Raw genomic sequence first — 20,494 nt, 5'->3', positions numbered from 1 at the left:
AGATCATGTCACTGCACTCCATCCTAAGTGATGGAGTGAGACTTTGTCTCAAAAAAAGAAAGAAAAAATGAAAAAAATGTGTCCGGCAAATAGTTCTGAGTAAACCGTAGGCTTTTTTAGCTCATTGAGGTCAGGGATGGTGTATTCTACTTTTGGCGTCCTCTCTACAATGTCCTGTGAGGTGCTGGGCAAAAAGGCATTTTTGTTTTTGTTTTTAAGTTCTGGGATACATGTGCTGAACGTGCAGGTTACATAGCTGTATAAGTGTGCCATGGTGGTTTGCTGCACCTACCAACCCGTCATCTATGTTTTAAGCCCCACATGCATTAGGTATTTGTCCTAATGCTCTCCCTCACCCATCATGTGTGTGTGTTATGTTCCCATCCTGTGTCCATGTGTTCTCATTGTTCAACTCCCACTTATGAGCGAGAACATGCGGTGTTTGGTTTTCTGTTCCTGTGTTAGTTTGCTGAGGATGATGATTTCCAGCTTCATCCATGTCCCTGCAAAGGACATGAACTCATTCTTTTTTATGGCTGCAAAAAAAAAAAAAAAAGGCATTTTATAAAGGCTTTGTAGGTAGATTAATTGCCTAGATGGTTAACTGTTGTAAAATTCCAGTTGTAGTATTCAACTGCTTAAGGATCCAGGGCATATTTACATTCTGGATACTAGTCCTTTGTTGATTGGTCAGAGTATGTCTTATATTTTACCCATAGGCTCTGAGTGAAGGCACGGGGTTACTATAATGAGATGAAAACTTCTTATGTGTAGAACTGAACGCTGGCACCACGAACAAAACATCTGCACCAAGACACAGGGGCAGGTGCTTGATCAGGCTGTGCCAGCCAGTGGGCATACCAACACCACTCCAGCTGTCTTCCCCAGCTGGCGCCAGGGAGATGATTCCACTCTGCAGCTAAGAGCAGTGTGGCTCGGCTGGGCATGGTGCGGTGGCTCACGCCTGTAATCCCAGCACTTTGGGAGGCCGAGGCGGGTGGATCACCTGAGGTCAGGAGTTCGAGACCAACATGGTGAAACCCCGTCTCTACTATAAATACAAAAATTAGCCAGGCGTGATGGTGTGTGCCTGTAATCCCAGCTACTTGGGAGGCTGAGGCACAGAACTGTTTGAACCCAAGAGGCAGAGTTTGCAGTGAGTTGAGATCACGCCACTGCACTCCAGCCGGGATGACAGAGACTCTGTCTCAAAAAAAAAAGAAAAAATGAAGAAGAACAGTGTGACTCAAAACTGTGGCTTCACATCTCCAACCAGTTTGACTGTGCTGGCAGGGAACTGTGGGAAGTAGAAGCAACCAGGTGGAAGTTCTTCGCAAGCCTCTCAAAGATGAGTCTGGAATAGGGAAAGCCCTTGGCATCGTCTACCAAATTAGCTCTTGGAGATCTCACTTCACTTGTTTTACCTAAATAGGTGAACCTGTTCCATGACCAGCCCAAGAAATTAGTTTAGTACCGAGTAAGAGTAGGTAAAAGCCTTATTTAACCACTTTTTTATGGCTTCAGGCCTGTTTCCATTTCTCATCAATTCACATCCATGATTTCAGACACACACACGTGAATTCATCCTCCCATCTACATCTCCTTGTTTTTTTTCCCAGCTAAGCTGCACCAGATTGTCAGGCCCACGAGGTTGGCCTCAAAACACCCCAAGGCCCCGGGAAAGAGCTGAGCCAGAAGGGCAAAGCCAGAGCCAAGCAGACCGGGAGTCGAGGCCTGCCCTTCCTGCCAGCTTTCCCGCCAGGCTCCCTGGCACCACAACAGTGATGCCTTTGATTTTTTCCCTCAGATCATGCTACAGTGATCTTGACTCTTGCTCTGTGCTGGTGAGCTGTGAGTCTGTTACAGCTCATTTGACCTTTGTAGTAAGAAACACTGTTTGCCTTTCTTCCTTCTCCCTCATTTTAGTGCAGGTTAATGCAATGGTGCTCTCAAGAGGCACAATGACATCTTTTTACAAACTAGACTAGGCTTCAAAGTGCAGACTTTAGTTCAGGGATATAAAAATAAATGTATTATATGTGTTAAAAGATATTAGCTATACCTCCAATCTTTAGCCTTTTTTGGAAAGTTTCTTTTCTCCCTTTGAAAGTTGTCTTAAGCTACTTTTTTATCTTATACATTTTGTTATTAATGATATTTTATATATATATATATATATATTTTTTTTTTTTTTTTTTTTTTTTAAGATGGAGTTTCTGTCGTCCAGGCTGGAGTGCAGTGGTGTGATCTCGGCTCACTGCAACCTCTGCCTCCTGGGTTCAAGCAATTCTCCTGCCTCAGCCTTCTGTGTGGCTGTGATTACAGGCTCACGCCACCACGCCCGGCTGATTTTTGTATTTTTAGTAGAGATGAGGTTTTACCATGTTTTCCAGGCTGGTCTCAAACTCTGACCTCATGTGATTCACCCACCTTGGCCTCCCAAAGTGCTGAGATTACAGGTGTGTGCCACTGCACCTGGCCACTAATAAAAAATATAATCTGGGCCGGGCGCAGTAGCTCAAGCCTGTAATCCCAGCACTTTGGGAGGCCGAGGCGGGCGGATCACAAGGTCAGGAGATGGAGACCATCCTGGCCTACACGTTGAAACCTCGTCTCTACTAAAAATACAAAAAAATTAGCTGGGTACGGTGGTGGGCGCCTGTAGTCCCAGCTACTCAGGAGGCTGAGGCAGGAGAATGGCATGAACCCGGGAGGTGGAGCTTGCAGTGAGCCGAGATTGCGCCACCGCACTCCAGCCTGGGTGACAAAGACTCCATCTCAAAAAAATATATATATATATATATGTGTGTGTGTGTGTGTGTGTGTGTGTGTGTGTGTGTGTGTGTGTGTAATGTTAGACACCAGCTGTGTGCCTGCAACTGTCTTGGCACTTTATTATTATTTTTTGAGATGGAGTCTTGCTCTGTCACCCAGGCTGGAGTGCACTGGCATGATCTCGGCTCACTGCAACCTCTGCTTCTCGGGTTCAGGCAATTCTCCTACCTCAGCCTCCCAAGTAGCTGGGATTAAAGGCGTGCACCACCAGGCCCAGCTAATTTTTTGTATTTTTAGTAGAGACAGGGTTTCACCACTTTGGCCAGACTGGTCTTGAACTCCTAGCCTTAGGTGATCCACCTGCCTCGGCCTCCTAAAGTACTGGGATTACAGGTGTGAGCCACTGCACCTGGCCCAATAATAAAAAATATCTATTAGACACCAGCTGTGTGCCCGCGACTGTCAAAGCCCTTTATTTTATTTATTTATTTATTTTTTGAGAGAGACTCTTACTCTGTCACCCAGGCTGGAGTGCAGTGGCACGATCTCAACTCACTGCAACCTCCGCCTCTGGGGTTCAAGTGATTCTCCTGCCTCAGCCTCCCAAGTAGCTGGGATTACAGACAAGCGCCACTACGTCCAGCCAATTTTGGTATTTTTGGTAGACACGGGATTCTACCATGTTGGCCAGGTTGGTCTCGAATTCCTGACCTCAAATGATTTGCCTGCCTCGGCCTCTCAAAGTGCTGGGATTACAGGCATGAGCCACCATGCCCAGCTTGTCTTGGCACTTTAAATGTACCATCTCTGGCTGGGCAGGGTGGCTCACACCTGTAATCTCTATGCTTTGGGAGGCCAAGGTGGGAGGATGGCTTGAGGCCAGAAGTTTGAGATCAGCCTGGGCAGCAGAGAGACCCCATCTCTCACAAAAAAATTTAAAACTATCCAAGTGTGATGGTACACGCCTGCAATCCTAGCTACTCAGGAAGCTGCAGTGGGAGGATTCCTTGAGCCCAGGAATTCAAGGTTGCAGTGAGCTTAAATTGCGTCACTGCATTCTAGCCTGAGTGAAAGTGAGACCCTGTCTCCCAAAAAAAAAAAAAAAAAGAAAAGGGTCTGGTATGGTGGCTCACACCTGCAATCCCAGCACTTTGGGAGGCTGAGGCAGGAGGCTTGCTTGAGCCCAGCAGTTCAAGACCAGCCTAGGCAATACAGCAAGACCCTGTCTCTACAAAACATTAGCTGGGCATGGTGGCACGTGCCTGTAGTCCCAACTACTCAAGAGGCTGAGGTGGGAGGATCATTTGATCCCAGGTGGTTGAGGCTGCATTAAAGCTTACAATAATCTGGGGACTCAGGGTTAAGGACAGTGCCTGAAGGTGTGACACTGCAAGGGGCAGGGCCAGGATTCACACCCACGTCTACTGGCTCTCAGCTGTGACTGCACATTGGAACACTCTGAGGAGCCTTAAATATGACTGGTTCCTGGGCATCAGACATTCTGACTGAACTATTTCTGGGATGTATGGCCTGCGTGTGGGAATTTTTACCAGCTCCTCAGCTGATTCTAATGTGCAGAAGACATTGGGAATTTTGCCCAGTGCATCCTGAAATCTCTTGAGTGTCAGTATATTAATACCCCACAGCTAAAAATCTCAAGACAGAAATAAAGATCACCCAAAATGAAACTTTTTTTTTTTTTTTTTTTTTGAGATAGAGTCTCGCTCTGCCGCCCGGGCTGGAGTGCAGTGGCTGGATCTCAGCTCACTTCAGCTCACTGCAAGCTCCGCCTCCCGGGTTCGGGCCATTCTCCTGCCTCAGCCTCCCGAGTAGCTGGGACTACAGGCGCCCGCCACCACGCCCGGCTAGTTTTTTGTATTTTTTAGTAGAGACGGGGTTTCACCGTGTTAGCCAGGATAGTCTCGATCTCCTGACCACGTGATCCACCCGTCTCGGCCTCCCAAAGTGCTGGGATTACAGGCTTGAGCCACCGCGCCCGGCCGCAAAATGAAACTTTTAAGGAAATTTGGCCTGGTGGAGACTAGGTTATCTTACAGATGCCAGTTTGTGAATTGGGTCTGCAGAGACGAATGCTGGGGGCCAGTGAGGGCAAATGTTCCTCTCAGCATGGGTGTGAACAATTCTGCCTCCTCTACTGGGACAGGGGAGCTCATTTTTCAGAAATGCCTTTGTCCACCCATCTGGGCTCTACGTCCCATAAAAGCCATTCCCTCTGACACATGTGGAAGAGAAAGGCCAGTCACCTGCTCTGCACACTTCCTTCTTGTCCTAGATCACAGTGAAAACAGTGAAGTGAGCCAGTCAGAGGGAGAGCCCTGGCCTGACATCGAGAGCTTCAGTAAAATGCCTTTTGATGTCAGTGTGCATGACCCCAAGTACACTTTGATGAGCCTGGTGTATACTGAGAAGCTGGCAGGGGTCAAACAAGGTCAGTGCAATCAGAGCCAAGTTCACCACCTTTCCGGGTCAAGGGGACACTAACTCCATCTCGCTTTTCTTTCACTCGTATATGCACATGATTTTTTAAATTTTCATATCTGTTTCTTAGGGCATAAATTACAGAATACATGGAAAAGTCATTTTGGGGGAAAGGGGACTTTTCTTTCCAGGCACAGGGAAAACATGTTATCTCATGGGATGGCTTTTTGCCCCTTTATACACAGAAGTGATAAAGGAATCCAAAGTTGAAGAGCCCAGGAAACGGGAAACTGTGTCCATAATGCTGACCAAATATGCAGCCTATAACACCTTTCACCACTGTGAACAGTGCCGCCAGTACATGGACTTCACCTCTGCCTCCCAGGTACCGTCCCGCCTTCGCCCTCGCCCTCGCCCTCTGTCACCCACTATGGATTTTGTATGTAAGGGTGGGGGGTGGAGGGATGAAAAATAGGGCCCCTAGTTTCAGGCCTCAGGTAAAGGGTAGTTTACTCATACGAAGGAGCCACTCATTGGTGAGAAAAATGCATGAAGGCTGGGCGTGGTGGCTCACCCCATAATCCCAGCACTGGGAGGCCAAGGTGGGTGCATCACCTGAGGTCAGAAGTTCATGACCATCCTGGCCAACATGGTGAAACCCCATCTCTACTAAAAATACAAAAAATTAGCCGGGTGTGGTGGCACACGCCTGTAATCTCAGCTACTTGGGAGGCTGAGGCAGGAGAATCGCTTGAACCTGGAAGGTGGAGGCTGCAGTGAGCCAAGATCTCACCACTGCACTCCAACCTGGGTGACAGACTGAGACTCGGTCTCAAAAACAAACAAACAAACAATGCATGAAGTGATAATTAAATGAATGTTGGGTTTCTTTGGATTGTGGGAGGGAGAGAAGGCAGCTTGGCTTTAGTATCTTGAATTACTTCAAATGGTTACATGTGTCATGTTTAGGTTAGGAAGTAGCAGAGATGTTTCTTTGCATCCAGATATTACAGTATATTTGATAAAAGAGTTTCCCCCTCTTCCCTTTGGATCACTGACTAAAATGGCACTATTATTTCAGATTCACAGGGTGTGCCCTTTGAGCTGTGATTCTAACAGGTCTGTTGATTTGCACCAACCTAATCATATTCACACCTGTGTGGGGTGGCCCGGCCAGTGGAGTCAGTTTGTTTTATGCAGTGAGAACTGAGACATAGGAATGCAGAACACGGGCCAATTACCCTTAGTATGTGGCTTCTTTTTGGCTAGTGCATCTTTAAGCACAAAAGATGGAAAGGTAACATATGATAGTAATATCCAGAGCTTACTTCCCCCAATCCATCTTTATTTTTGTGACTTGGCTCTGAACACACAGAAACAACTCCTGCTTCTGATAGGCCATACTGACTCCCCTAAACCTGTTTCTGCTCTTCAGGGCCAGGTCGTCACCCTTTTCCCACATCTCATCCTGAAATACAGATGAGTACTAGAAGGGATATGCTTTAAAAAACTGATCGAATCATTTCTGCCCTTCTAATACAAGTTACCTTTTATATCCCATTTGTTTTCTTGGTGTTACTGAAAACTTTTGGTGGGCTGCTTTGAAATATGCTCTTAAAAGCTTTATAGAAGACCCAAGTCCCCTGGTCTACAGATTATAGGTTTTTAGAAAATGTCTTTATTAGAAACCCTCTATTCATAAAGTTTGTGTGACTACCGTACTAAGTAGTATATTCCCACATTTCTGAGGCAGAACTAGAATTAAGGGAAGAAGTGTAATGTTATTTTTCTATGAAATATAGTATTTTGGTTAAAACCATTGGGAAACCTACTTCGATTCTAGTTGCTGATGAAAATTGATGGTACCCTTTTATTAAGCCAAATCTTATCCACATTAAAAGCGTGAAAAGACCTATTATATAATTATTCACTGAGACAGGTTACTGAAAAAACATGAACTCTCCAGCACTTTAAATGTAGGTTAGATTTATATTTGGCTTCAGTGAGTCCAATGGTCTCTTTTCTGAAACCAGAGTTCTGGGCTAAATGATTGAACCTCTTCAGCATCCACTGTAGCCAAGAAAGATGGGGCTGGAGAGGCATTTTAATGTCAAACCTGATATTTAGAAAGCTGATATTCATTTGACCTGACCTGCACAGAACAGAAGTGTTTCCCTCCGATTAACAGGGGACCTTTGGGAATGCATACAGAGCAGGACATCCCACAGGTATATCTGACCTCTGCATAAGATGGAGCAGTTGTGGCTCTGACAGCATAAAGAATGCAATGCCAGGCAACAAGTACTTCTCCCACTGAGGCTATGCAGGTGCAAGATGGCGGGCTGCCATGTCAGTGACAGCTCCTAAATGAAGTGTTTGCCTTATCAACCTTTTAGATGTAGCTGCTCACAGCCTGGTGAGCACTTACCAGTTCATGTTAGTTTCCCTCTCTTAATAACAACCTGAAGGAGTGGCCTGGAAGTATGGAAACGGTGGGCTTACTTACGTTCCCTCCCTTTCTTCTTTGCAAATGTAGATGTCTGACTCCACCCTTCATGCCTTCACATTCTCTTCCTCTATGCTGGGAGAAGAGGTTCAGCTCTATTTCATCATTCCCAAATCCAAAGAGAGTCATTTTGTCTTCAGCAAGCAGGGCAAGCACCTGGAGAGCATGCGGCTGCCCCTGGTTTCAGACAAGGTGGGTGAGAGCATCTGGACTGCCAGGCACCAGACCTAGTTCTCTAAGTGTCCTCAATCTAGAGGGTTTAATTTCATCTGTTTTTTTCCCTTTCGGCAGAATTTGAATGCAGTCAAGAGTCCTATTTTCACTCCTTCCAGTGGTCGACATGAGCACGGACTCCTAAACCTTTTCCACGCCATGGAGGGCATCAGCCACCTTCACCTCCTCGTGGTCAAAGAGTATGAGATGCCTCTGTACCGCAAGTACTGGCCCAACCACATCATGCTGGTGCTTCCCGGCATGTTCAATAATGCAGGCGTGGGTAAGGGGCCCCCCTGGGATGGGGAGAAGGGCTTCGAAAATAAACTGAGCTCCATTCCCCTGGCATGAAAGTTTCAGATTCCCCTGCCTCTAGAAATTGTCCTGCCCTCCTCACCTCTTTGAAAAAAAAGTCTTTTGACTCTTCCTTGAATTTGAGTTTTCTTTTTCCCCTTATCTGCAGTTTTGCAGAATTAACTCTGAGGACTGGTAATTAAGGAAGAAGTCACTGGTATACGGAGCACCCTGGGAAAGTTTGGGATTCTTCCCTGTATAGGCTGCAAATGTTCCTGAGCTGAGCACTGTGGAGCAGAAATGTAACCATGAAAAAAAAGATGGTCTAAGGGAGAGGCAGGGTTAGTGGTTCACCCAGATCAGGAGGGCCCCTAGGTCATCTCATCTTTAAGGCGTGTAGCAAGTTCTAGGGGGCTGCTGTACAACCAGGGAGCTGGAAGCATCGTTACTGCCTATGACACAGGAATGTGCCTGAAAGAAGTCTTCCTGCTTTTCCCCTGGGGTTTAACAGCAATGCGCTGACTTCTCAAAGGGGGCCAGTGCTTGTATGTATGACAGCGCTGTGGAGACTGGAGCTGTGAGAATGCCTTCATTTTCCTTTCTCAGGCAGGACATCTCTAACCGAATCCAGTGTTTTAGAGCTGTGCTCTTCTGGACACTTCTTGCACTGTAGTTCTAAACAGTTTTGCCCATCTGCTCCTGTGGGGTGCCTCAGTGCCAAGTCAGGAGCTGCTTGTTCCCATTTTAAAGAGAAGTAGTAACACCCAGCCTAGAGCTGGACTGGAGGGCAGATAAGACCTAAGTAGTTTTCTTGAACCCACATGTTTCTTCTCTCCAGGGTCTCCTCTTTCTCCACTGTCTCTCAACTTAGCCTCTGCCTCTCCCTTCCTTCTTAGGTCTCTCCATTTCTTGTTCCTTTCTATGCCTTTTCATGTCCTTCGACTTCAAACAGCCTTAATATGGGCTTAATATATTCTCAAAAATGGTTTTGTTTTGAATATAATTGTGTTTATCACTTTATATCAAGTGAATTAAGGCTTCTGTATATTTCTGTTCCTTCAGCCTCCCCAAAACCACCTAACTCATACTAACTGAAGCCTTTTTCTCTATGAATATGACCTCCTTCTGTGCCTGCCTGATCCTTAGGAGAGTTTTCTCATCCTAGATCTGACCAAACTGTAGAGTACTAGTTTTGCCATTTTTGCAATAATCTGGGGAGAAAGAAGCCAACACACATATGCAAATGAAATATACAAACTGTTATTTTTATTTCTGGTAAAAATCACATAAACATAAAATTTACTGCCTTGGCCGGGTGCAGTGGCTTACGCCTGTAATGCCAGCACTTTGGGAGGCCGAGGTGGATGGATCACCTGAGGTCAGGAGCTTGAGACCAGCCTGGCCAACATGGTGAAACCCCATCTCTACTAAAAATACAAAAAAAAAAAAATTAGCTGGGCGTAGTGGTGTGCGCCTGTAATCCCAGTTACTCAGGAGTCTGAGGCAGGAGAATCACTTGAACCCAGGAGGTGGTGGTAGCAGTGAGCCAAGAACATGCCATTGCACTCCAGCCTGAGCAACAAGAGTGAAATTCTGTCTCAAAACAAACAAAAAAAACCACGTACTGCCTTAATACTTCTAAAGTATTAAAGTTCAGATTACAACACTCTTATTGTAATAAGAATTATTACAACAGTCTTACAACAATGTGAATGTTACAACATTCACATTGTTATAAGACTGATTGCCAGAACTCTTTTCACCTTGTGAAACAGAAACTCCCCCATTCCCTACCTCCCCTCAGCGCCTGGCAGCCACCATTCTACTGTCTCTAAGTGCAATGATACAGTATCTGTCCTTTAGTGACTGACTGGCTTATCTCACTTAGCATGTCCTCAAGGTTCATCCATGTTGTAGCGTGTGTTAGAATTCCCTTCCTTCTTAAAGGCTGGATAATATTCCATTTTATGTATCTACTCCATTTTATCCATTCATCTGTCAGTGGACCTTTGGGCTGCTCCCACCTTATGGCTATTGTGCATCATGCTTTTATGAACACAGGTATAAAAATATCTGAGACCCTTCTTTCACTTCTTCTAAGTATATATCTAGAAGTGAGATTGCTAGATCATATGGTAATTCTATTTTTAACTTGCTGAAGAATCACCATACTGTTTTCCATAGTGGCTTGCACCATTTTACCTTCCCACCAACAATGCACAGGGATTCTAATTTCTTCACATCCTCACCAACACTTTTTTTTTTTGAGGTGTTTTGCATTGTGATTTTGTTTCGCATTCCCCTAATGATTAGTAATATTGAACATCTTTTTGTGTGCTTGTTAGCCATCTGTGTATCTTCCTTGAAGACTTGTCTCCAAAGTCCTTTGTTGATTTTTCAACTGAATTATTTTGTTGTTGTTGAGTTGTAGCAGTTTTTAAAAAATATATTCTGGGTATTAACACCTTATCAGATATACTTTGTAAAGATTTTCTCCCAGCCAGGTGCAGCGGCTCACACCTGTAATCCAAGCACTTTGGGAGGCCAAGGCAGGCAGATCATCTGAGATCGGGAGTTCAAGACCAGTGTGACCAACATGGAGAAACCCCGTCTCTACTAAAAATACAAAATTAGCCTGGCACGGTGGTGCTTGCCTGGCTACTTAGGAGGCTGAGGCAGGAGAATCACTTGAACCAGGGAGGTGGAGGTTGCGGTGAGCTGAGATCATACTGCTGCACTCCAGCCTGGGCAACAAGAGCGAAACTCCGTCTCAAAAAAAAAAAAAAATTTCTCCCATTCCTTGGATTGCCTTTTACTCTATTATTTGATGAAGTCCAGTTTGTCTATTTTTTCTTAGCTTTTGTTTTTGAAATCATATGTAAGAGATCACTGCCAAATTCAATGTCACAAGGCCTTCCCCTACGTTTTCTTCTAAATGATGTATAGTTCTAGCTTTTATGTCTAGGTCTTTGATCCATTTTGAGTTAATTTTTATGTAGGGTCTAAGGTAAGGATTCAACTTCATTCTTTTGCATGTGACTATCAGGTTTTCCCAGCACCATTTTTTTTTTTTTTTTTTTTTTTCAAGACGGAGTCTCGCTCTGTCGCCCAGGCTGGAGTGCAGTGGCCGGATCTCAGCTCACTGCAAGCTCCGCCTCCCGGGTTCATGCCATTCTCCTGCCTCAGCCTCCCGAGTAGCTGGGACTACAGGCGCCCGCCACCTCGCCCGGCTAGTTTTTTGTATTTTTAGTAGAGACGGGGTTTCACCGTGTTAGCCAGGATGGTCTTGATCTCCTGACCTCGTGATCCGCCCGTCTCGGCCTCCCAAAGTGCTGGGATTACAGGCTTGAGCCACCGCGCCCGGCCTTTTTTTTTTTTTTAAGACAGGGTCTTGCTCTGTCACCCAGGCCAAAGTGTGCAGTGGCATGACCATAGCTCACTGTAGCCTCCAAGTTCTGAGCTCAAGCAATCCTCCCACCTCAGCCTCCTGAGTGGCTAGGACTATAGGCCTATGCCACCATGCCTGGCTAATTTTTCAACTTTTTATAGAGACACGGGTCTCACTATGTTGCTCAGGCTGCTCTCAAACCACTGGCCTCAAGTGATCCTCCTACCTCAGCCTCCCAAAAATGCTGAGATTACAGGTGTGAGACATGATGCCCGGCCCCCAACTGTGTTTGTTGACAAGACCATCTTTTACCCACTGAATGGCTTTGGCTCCCTTGTAAAAAATCATTTGACCATGTATGAGAGGGTTTATTTCTGGGCTTTCTGTATGCCCAGATCAAAACTACCACACTGTTTTGATTACTATAGCTTTGTAGTAAGTTCTGAAATCAGGAAGTGTGAGATCTCTAACTTTGCCTTTGCCTCTCTTTCAAGATTGTTTTGGCTATTTGGGGTCCCTTGAGATACTGGATGAATTGCAGGATGGGTTTTTCTATTTCTGCAAAGTCTTTGGGATTTTGATAGGGACTGCATTAAGGCTCTGGATCACTTTGGGTAGCACTGACATCTCATATCAAGTCTTGTAATCCATAAACACAGGATGTCTTTCCATTTATTGGTGTTTTCCTTAATTTCCTTCAACAATGCTTTGTACTTTTGACTGTACAAGTCTTTTGCCTCCTTAGTTAAGCTGATTTCTAAGTCTTTAATTCTTTTTGATGCTATTGTAAATGGAAGTCTTAATTTCCTTTAGATTGTTCATGGTTGAGGCATAGAAATGCAACTGATTTTGGTGTTGATTTTGCATCTGCATCTTTGCTGGATTCACATATTCATTCTAAAGGGGATTTTTGGTGGAATTTTGAGTTTTCTATGTATATGTTGCCTGGGAATGGAGATAATTTTACTTCCTATTTGGTTGCCTTTTATTTTTTTTTTTCTTGATTACTTTCTCTGGCCGTGACTTCCAGTATTATGTTAAATAGAAATGGTAAAAGTGGCATCCTTGTCTTGTTCCTGATCTCAGTTTTGGAAAAGCTTTCAGTCTTTCTTTCACCATTGACTAGTGATGATGTTAGCTGTGGGCTTTTCATACATGGCCCTTATTATGTTGAGAATGCAAACTATTACACACACGTTCTTGGAAGGTAGATTTTCCTAAATCCCAGTTTTACCCTAGATCTATTCACAGTGCTTTGGGTTCTTCCATAGAGTTAATAGCTTTTCTTTCATTTATCACCTACATTTTGTTTCATTGTAGGATGGCCCACTCATAAAATTTGGCTGATTCCTGTCATCTTGATAATCGCTAACATTCACCGAGTAGAGGGTGCTAGGCGCTATCCTGAGCATCATACAGCAACCCTATGAGATCACCGTTATTATTGCCTTCTTAGAGGTGGGGAAGCCAAGGCACAATGGGTTTAATTTGTTCAGGGTCACATGGATAGAAAGTGGTGGAATTGGGCCGGGCGCGGTGGCTCAAGCCTGTAATCCCAGCACTTTGGGAGGCCGAGACGGGCGGATCACGAGGTCAGGAGATCGAGACCATCCTGGCTAACACGGTGAAACCCCGTCTCTACTAAAAAAATACAAAAAACTAGCCGGGCGAGGTGGTGGGCGCCCGTAGTCCCAGCTACTCGGGAGGCTGAGGCAGGAGAATGGCGTAAACCCGGGAGGCGGAGCTTGCAGTGAGCTGAGATCCGGCCACCGCACTCCAGCCTGGGCAACAGAGCAAGACTCCGTCTCAAAAAAAAAAAAAAAAAAGAAAGTGGTGGAATTAGGATTCAAAATCGGACAGTTTGGCTCCTGTCTATTCTCTTAATCTCTATACCATATTGCCTCTTGCAAAAGGCAGATCTAGGGAAAGGGTGCCAGTTTCCAGAGTCTTCAGAGAAGATGCTGCTGTCATTTTCCTTGAAGTGTCTAAAGAAGGGGACATATCAATGGAATTGGCATACCCACTCACTGCAGCCCAGTTAACTCCCTAGTACAGGACATGTGAGTAGCTGCTTCCAAGTCTGAGAGAGCCTCTTGTCATGCTTCAAGGAAGTAAACAGTAATAGCATTTCCTAGATGTGGATTCCTTTGTCCTATGAGGGAAACTGGATTCTTGCAATACTCTCAAAGTGTGGTTCATATCATTTGTATCCTCAAAGATACCTGGTTTCTGGCCCTTCACCATACCTACTCAAATGCAGCTCTGGTAATGGACTCTAAGAATCTACATTTAAAACTGATTACCCAGTAACTCTTAGATACACTGCTTTGAGAGCCACTGCTCTGAACATTTGGTTGGCTCCCACCTGCATGGTTCTCATGTGAACAGGCGTTCTGTGGAGAGAATATAGCTGCCTGTAGGGCTTCAGCCAAGCCAGAGTGAAGGATGTGTGGATATGTAGATGTGGTTATGTTGCCTTCCAGGTGCTGCCAGGTTCCTCATTAAGGAGCTATCATATCACAACCTAGAATTGGAGAGAAACCGCCTGGAGGAGTTAGGCATTAAACGCCAGTGTGTCTGGCCTTTCATCGTCATGATGGATGACTCATGTGTCCTATGGAACATTCACAGTGTTCAGGAGCCATCCAGGTAGACTTCCAAGCTGTTCTGGGGGCATATGACACAATGCTGTAGACAGGATAATACATTTCTTGACCACAGTTACATACAGAAGTAAGTGAGAGACAGCTTTCTAGGGCAAAACAGCCGACCATGAGATCACCCTCACTAAAGCATTTTGTGGTGACTTAGGAATTTTTTATTTAGACATTCAGTAGCCCATTATATTCCTGGACCATTCTGGGATCACAACATTGGTTAGCTATTAAAGTCTACCGAGGCTAGGCACAGTGGCTCATGCCTGTAATCCCAGCACTTTGAGAGGCCAAGGCGGGCTGATCGTTTAAGGTCAGGAGTTCTAGACCAGCCTGGCCAACATGGCGAAACCCCGTCTCTACTAAAAACACAAAAATTAGCTGAGCGTGTTGGCACATGCCTTTAGTCCCAGCTACTTGGGAGGCTGAGGCATAAGAATCACTTGAACCCAACAGGCAGAGGTTACAGTGAGCTGAGATTGTGCCACTACACTCCAGCCTGGGTGACAGTGCAAGACTCTGTCTCAAAAAAACAAAAATAAAGTCTGTTGAGACACTAGGATTTATGTAGAAAGACTGCTGACATCTCAAGTCAGGAGACCTAGTTTTTAGCCTCAACTCTGTTTTTTGTTTATAATTTTTTGTAGAGATGTTGCCCAGTCTGGTGTTGAACTCTTGGGCTCAAGCAATCCTCCCACCTCAGCCTCCCAAAATGTTGGGATTACAGGCATGAGCCACCACACCCAGTCATGCTTTTTGACTGTCTATGAAAAAGGAAAGTCATCTCACCTCTCCATATCTCAAGTCCATCACCTGTAAAATTATGCCTGGGCCAAAATCAGTGGTTTTCTTCCTGGGGTAGTGCCCCCTCACATTGCTAGCCGGTGCCGGTCAGGAGCATCTGTGAGGACCAGAGGATGCCAAACATTTTTAAAAATCCAACACAATAAACCCCCAAAATTCAATAGCACTCCCATTGCAACACTGTGCCAGGTACCTTTAAGCCCCTCCCAGCTCAAACATTGTGATTTCGTGTCCTTGTTCCTATTTTGGATTTGAAGCCAGTGAAATTTTCAAATATTCCTTATTATACACAATTACCAGAAGTGGGAAAGATACTTCTATGCTTCCAACCTCCAGCTACCTCTTCTTTGGCAACTCTTTATTCATTGTTCACTCTGACACAGGGGCTGGATTTTTCTCTGCCCAAAAGTGATAAGCCCCACCCCAAAAGGCAGTTTCTTTAATAGTGACAGGCAGTGTGAAAACTGGGCTTGACATTCTTCTCCATTTGCTAATACAAAGTAAATCAGTTAATTTTATCCTTGAGAGTATTACTGGTGTATAATAGTGTATAGACAGTTCACAAATGATCCTGTCTTCCATAATATTTATCAACATCTTATATAAACTATATTTCACAGCCAGCCTGTGGAAGTAGGAGTTTCCAGTAAGAATGTTTCCTTGAAGACTGTCTTACAGCACATTGAAGCCACACCAAAAATTGTCCACTATGCAATCTTGGGCATACAGAAATGGAGCAGCAAGCTGACTTCTCAGAGCCTAAAGGCCCCATTCTCTAGGTGTCACGTGCATGATTTCATTCTCCTCAACATAGACTTGACTCAGAATGTGCAGTATGACTTCAACAGGTAAGTCAGGCCTCATGGATACAGGTAATCCTGGCATCTACTGATGGCTTCTGCCCAGCTCTAGCCTCTGTAATGCTTTTATTCGTATGTCTTCAGTTGAGAAGCTGACTATGTGGGCAAGGAGAAAGGGGGATCACAAGCCCCAAAGTGTGCCCCTTTATCACCAAACTGACCTAGATCTTAACAGGGGTTACAACGTGAAATGCTTAAACACTGTAGCCATCTCATTTCAACAAGAACTCAGACGTCTAGACACAGAAACTATTGACTCAAGTCAGTGTGTGGACCCGCAAACATCTAAGACTAAGCCCTCCTTCACCCTCCAAACTCAGAAGGAAATCACTTTTCCTGAATGTTAGTAGGATTCAGGGAAATCCTACTGTAGGGAAAAGGCAGCAGATGGGGATCAGCAGGGTAGCCATGGCCTTGCCTCCCAAATAAATTATGTCCAGGTTCCTACAAAACCTGAGAGAGCCAAACAAGAAAGCAGGAACCATAAAGTCCTTCTTATGCCAACCTCACGGTTATAGAATAGCTGCTGCTTTCACTTCTGTTTTAAATTTGACAGAGGCTTCATCTTGTTTGTAGCCAGAAATTTAAAACTGGGAGCACCTCTGCATTTCTGTTCTGCCAGAGTGTATCAAATAGGAACACAGTCCTGTTTTTGCATAGGGATACCTAAAACCTGTGACACAGCTGGGACAAAGATCACCTCACTTTCCCCTTTTAAAGGCTGTAATGCCCAAATCAGAGTTTCTCTAGGTCAGTGTTATGAAGGCCAGCTCCACAAAAGCACAGTTGATTATTTTAGGCTCCTAATATCTTGCCACATATTTATTTTGCCGTGTATAGTTATCATGGTTGAGATATGCCAGCTGAAGAAAACTATTGTTGTGGTTACAATTTAGGTATTTCTGTGAAGATGTTGACTTTAATCTGAGAACGAACAGTAGTGGCCTGTTCATCTGCCGCTTTAATAACTTCAGTCTCATGAAGAAACATGTTCAGGTTGGAGGGCAAAGGGACTTTATCATTAAACCAAAGATCATGGTAAGTACTGCAAGCTTGATTCAAGTGCTGAAAATAAGCACAATGATAATGACTATCTTTGTTATTAAATGTTGGCATTAAGCACTTTCCGTTTTATTGGAAAAGTGAAATAACACAAGGGAGTTGTTTTGTTTTTTTTTTTGGAGACAGTCTGTCCCCTAGGCTGGATGGAAAGCAGTGGCGTGATCTCGGCTCACTGCAACCTCTGCCTTATGGGTTCAAGCGGTTCTCATACCTCAGCCTCCCGAGTAGCTGAGATTAGAGGTCCGTGATACCATGCTTGGCTAATTTTTATATTTTTAGTAGAGACGGGGTTACACCATGTTGGCCAGGCTGGTCTCGAACTCCTGACCTCAAGTGATCTGCCCACCTTGGCCTCCCAAAGTGCTGGGATTACAGGCATAAGCCACCACATCCAGCCATTAGGGAGTTCTTAATTTTCAATCTCATTTCTGTTACTGGGGACTCATCTAGAGCCAAAACATTTGTTTTGACAATCCAACAAAATTACTTTAAATGTTGGCCTTAAATCTAAGTTTCTTTGGATTTAAGCCTTAACACATCCTTCAAAGCTTTAGTTTCAAGATGGCAAACTTTACATTTTTGCCTTTTTTTTTTCCCTGAGACAGAGTCTCACTCTGTCGCCCAGGCTGGACTGCACTGGCGTGATCCCAGCTTGCTGCAACCTCTGCCTCCCGGGTTCAAGCGATTCTCCTGCCTCAGCCACCACATCCCGCCACACTTTGACATTCTTTATGTAATACATGAGAGAAATATAAATCAAGATGTCAGTCTGGTCCTTTGCTAGAACTTTCTTAAAAGACAGTAATATAGATCAAAACTATACTCTTTTCTAAGAAATTTACTGATATCTAATAATTCATAGCATGGGGCTACCAGTGGAGCTTAGAAACCTCTTTGCCATTTTTTTGGTGGGGTTGTGGGGTGGAGTTAGGATGAGATAGGATTTAACCCATACACACCGAGCACCACTGTAAAAGGCTTCCGATTGATCTCACAATGTACCTGTTAAATGTGGTAACTTTTAGAGAAGCCTGCTTTCTTCTGCCCTCGCTGTGTGTAACTTACATTAAATCCAAGAGAAAAAAATTTTCAGGACCCTTTACTGACATACATTTGAACTTAGCACCCCTCACTGTGCTACTGCTATTATTTGGGGACTGTTAGGATACAGTTCAGTGTTTCCTCACCTGTTTAATCCAGTGACAGACAAGTTTCTCATGATCATCTTGGCTCTGATTTCAGGTGTCAGAGAGCTTAGCACCCATCTTGCCCCTTCAATACATCTGCGCTCCCGACAGTGAACACACGCTACTGGCAGCCCCTGCACAGTTTCTCCTGGAGAAATTCCTTCAGCACGCCTCATATAAACTCTTCCCCAAAGCCATCCATAACTTCAGGAGTCCCGTGCTGGCCATTGACTGCTACCTTAACATTGGACCAGAGGTAAAAGGGGTGTGGGGGATACTGTACTTACCTACATCCATCCATTTCTTTCTCATTTTAGCTGTTTACAAAAAAGCCTGTGACATGAAATATAAATCAAGATGCCAGTCTGGTCCTTTGCCAGAACTTTTATTAAAATAAGATAGTAATACAGATCAAAACTTGTATTTCTACCCTTTTGCATACTCACTTATGCAAAGGCTCACACAACATGCAATGGCAGTTGGCCCTCCGCATGCCTATTTTACCTCCACAAATGAGCCAGAGAATATACAACTCAGCTGTCAGCTCCTCTGAGAAGCCTACCTTAGTGACTTTGGGCAGCAGTTGCTTGCTCCCACTTCTGTTAACATTCATCAGATTATACTGTAATTATGTGGGTTTTTCTTCATAAAAGTGCGAGTTCTTCAAAGACACACAATGTCTTAGTCATTGTTTTAGACATACGTAAGAGGAGCTCAGTGATTACTGAACAAATAAATGTGCACCACCTGAAGCCTTTAGTCATTGTTTTAGACATACGTAAGAGGAGCTCAGTGATTACTGAATGTGTACCACCTGAAGCCTTTAGTCATTGTTTTAGACATACGTTAGAGGAGCTCAGTGATTACTGAACAAATAAATGTGTACCACCTGAAGCCTTTAGAGGTGGCATTTCTCCACTTCCCACCCCTTGGACTTCTAAAATTTTTCACGTTTTAGTTTTTTTTTTTTTTTTTAAAAACTGCCACTTGCACCACCAGGCTCCTGCTACTAAGCTGTCCCTTTAGAAATGATTACTGTACTACATCCTCCTTGTAAAAAATGTTTTAAAATGATAAGAAAGTAAAGTCACCTGCCAGAAGAACATTTTGGTGTACTACATTTCCTTCCAGGGCCTTTTCTTTGTATGTATTGAAGAAAACACACATGTCCATACACATACTCTTTTAACACTGAAGTCCAACTGTATTCAATTTTGGAAACTAATTTTTAAAATTTCACAGTGTAAACATTTTACATTCCCATTTTTATGTTTCAATAATCTACACTATAGCTTGGGTAATGAATTACAGAATTTTAGAAGCAGAAGGAACCTTAAAAACCATCAGATGTAAAGGCCAGGCATCGAAGCTCATGGCTATAACCCAGCACTTTGGGAGGCTGAGGCGGGAGGATCACTTAAGGCCAGGAGTTCAAGACCAGCATAGACAACATGGTAACACCCTGTTGCTACAAAAAATAAAAGTAATTAGCCAGGTGTGATGGCACATGCCTGTAGTCCCAGCTACTCAAAAGGCTGAGGTGGGAAGATCACTTGACCCCAGGAGTTCAAGGTTGCAGTGATCTGATTTGTGCCACTGCACTACAGCCTAAGTGACAGAGACCCCATCTCAAAAAAAAAAAAAAAAAACCCACACCATGAGATCTAATAACATCTTTTACAGTATTTATGTAAGTTACATGTTTGATCCAGATATTCCAATTCCCCTATCCTAGAGTCCACAATCTCAATACTACTACTAACAGCAGCTAACATTTACTGAATACTAAGTTATTTAATTCAGAAAGCATCCTATGAAACAAGTACTACTGTTATCTCTACAGATGAGGAAACTGAGGTATAGTGAAATGAAGGAGACTGCTCATTGTTCCATGGCTACTAAATGAAGGAACCAGTATTTGAACCCAAGCACACTGGCTCATGCATTTAGCCATTCCACTGTTTTAACTCCCAACCATCTTATTTCCCTGTAATTTTTGTAGTTATCATCTGTTCACAGAAGCCAGATAGAACCAAAAATTTAAATTCATGTACTATTTTTTTTTGAGATGGAGTTTCACTCTTGTCACCCTGGCTGGAGTGCAATGGTGCAATCTCGGCTTACTGCAACCTCCACCTCCAGGGTTCAAGCGATTCTCCTGCCTCAGCCTCCCGAGTAGCTGGGATTACAGGTGCACACCACCACACCTGGCTAATTTTTTTTTGTATTTTTACTACAGACGGGATTTTGCCATGTTGGCAAGGCTGCTCTCCATCTCCTGGCTTCAGATGATTCATCCACCTTGGCCTCCC

General features: G+C 44.2%; 1 protein-coding gene and 1 long non-coding RNA gene across 4 annotated transcripts in view; one reads left to right on the top strand and one right to left on the bottom strand.

Moving 5' to 3' along the window:
- GREB1L (GREB1 like retinoic acid receptor coactivator) overlaps window positions 1-20,494 on the top strand; it is a 305,480-nt gene that overhangs the window by 279,211 nt on the left and 5,775 nt on the right. Inside the window, exons 24-31 of the mRNA XM_033178167.1 lie at window positions 5,069-5,224; window positions 5,460-5,599; window positions 7,751-7,912; window positions 8,012-8,216; window positions 14,099-14,264; window positions 15,694-15,921; window positions 16,830-16,971; window positions 18,238-18,438. Of these exons, the coding sequence (XP_033034058.1) occupies window positions 5,069-5,224; window positions 5,460-5,599; window positions 7,751-7,912; window positions 8,012-8,216; window positions 14,099-14,264; window positions 15,694-15,921; window positions 16,830-16,971; window positions 18,238-18,438 (1,400 nt within the window). The remainder of the gene's footprint in view (window positions 1-5,068; window positions 5,225-5,459; window positions 5,600-7,750; window positions 7,913-8,011; window positions 8,217-14,098; window positions 14,265-15,693; window positions 15,922-16,829; window positions 16,972-18,237; window positions 18,439-20,494) is intronic.
- On the bottom strand, window positions 502-19,676 carry LOC117064081. Of its 3 annotated transcripts, none has more exons than XR_004429260.1 (4): window positions 19,072-19,676; window positions 18,183-18,929; window positions 15,059-15,170; window positions 502-536 (listed from the first exon to the last, which is right to left on the bottom strand). It is a non-coding gene; the product is annotated as an uncharacterized LOC117064081 (long non-coding RNA). The 3 variants fall into 3 exon arrangements; XR_004429259.1 differs by lacking the exon at window positions 502-536 and adding an exon at window positions 9,742-9,799; XR_004429258.1 differs by lacking the exon at window positions 502-536 and having other exon boundaries at window positions 14,697-15,170.

Source organism: Trachypithecus francoisi, unplaced genomic scaffold (assembly GCF_009764315.1).
Source record: "Trachypithecus francoisi isolate TF-2019V2 unplaced genomic scaffold, Tfra_2.0 Lachesis_group19, whole genome shotgun sequence".
Taxonomy (NCBI): Eukaryota; Metazoa; Chordata; class Mammalia; order Primates; family Cercopithecidae; genus Trachypithecus; species Trachypithecus francoisi.
Note: the sequence above shows the minus strand (reverse complement) of the source record. Positions and strands in the feature narration are given on the sequence as shown.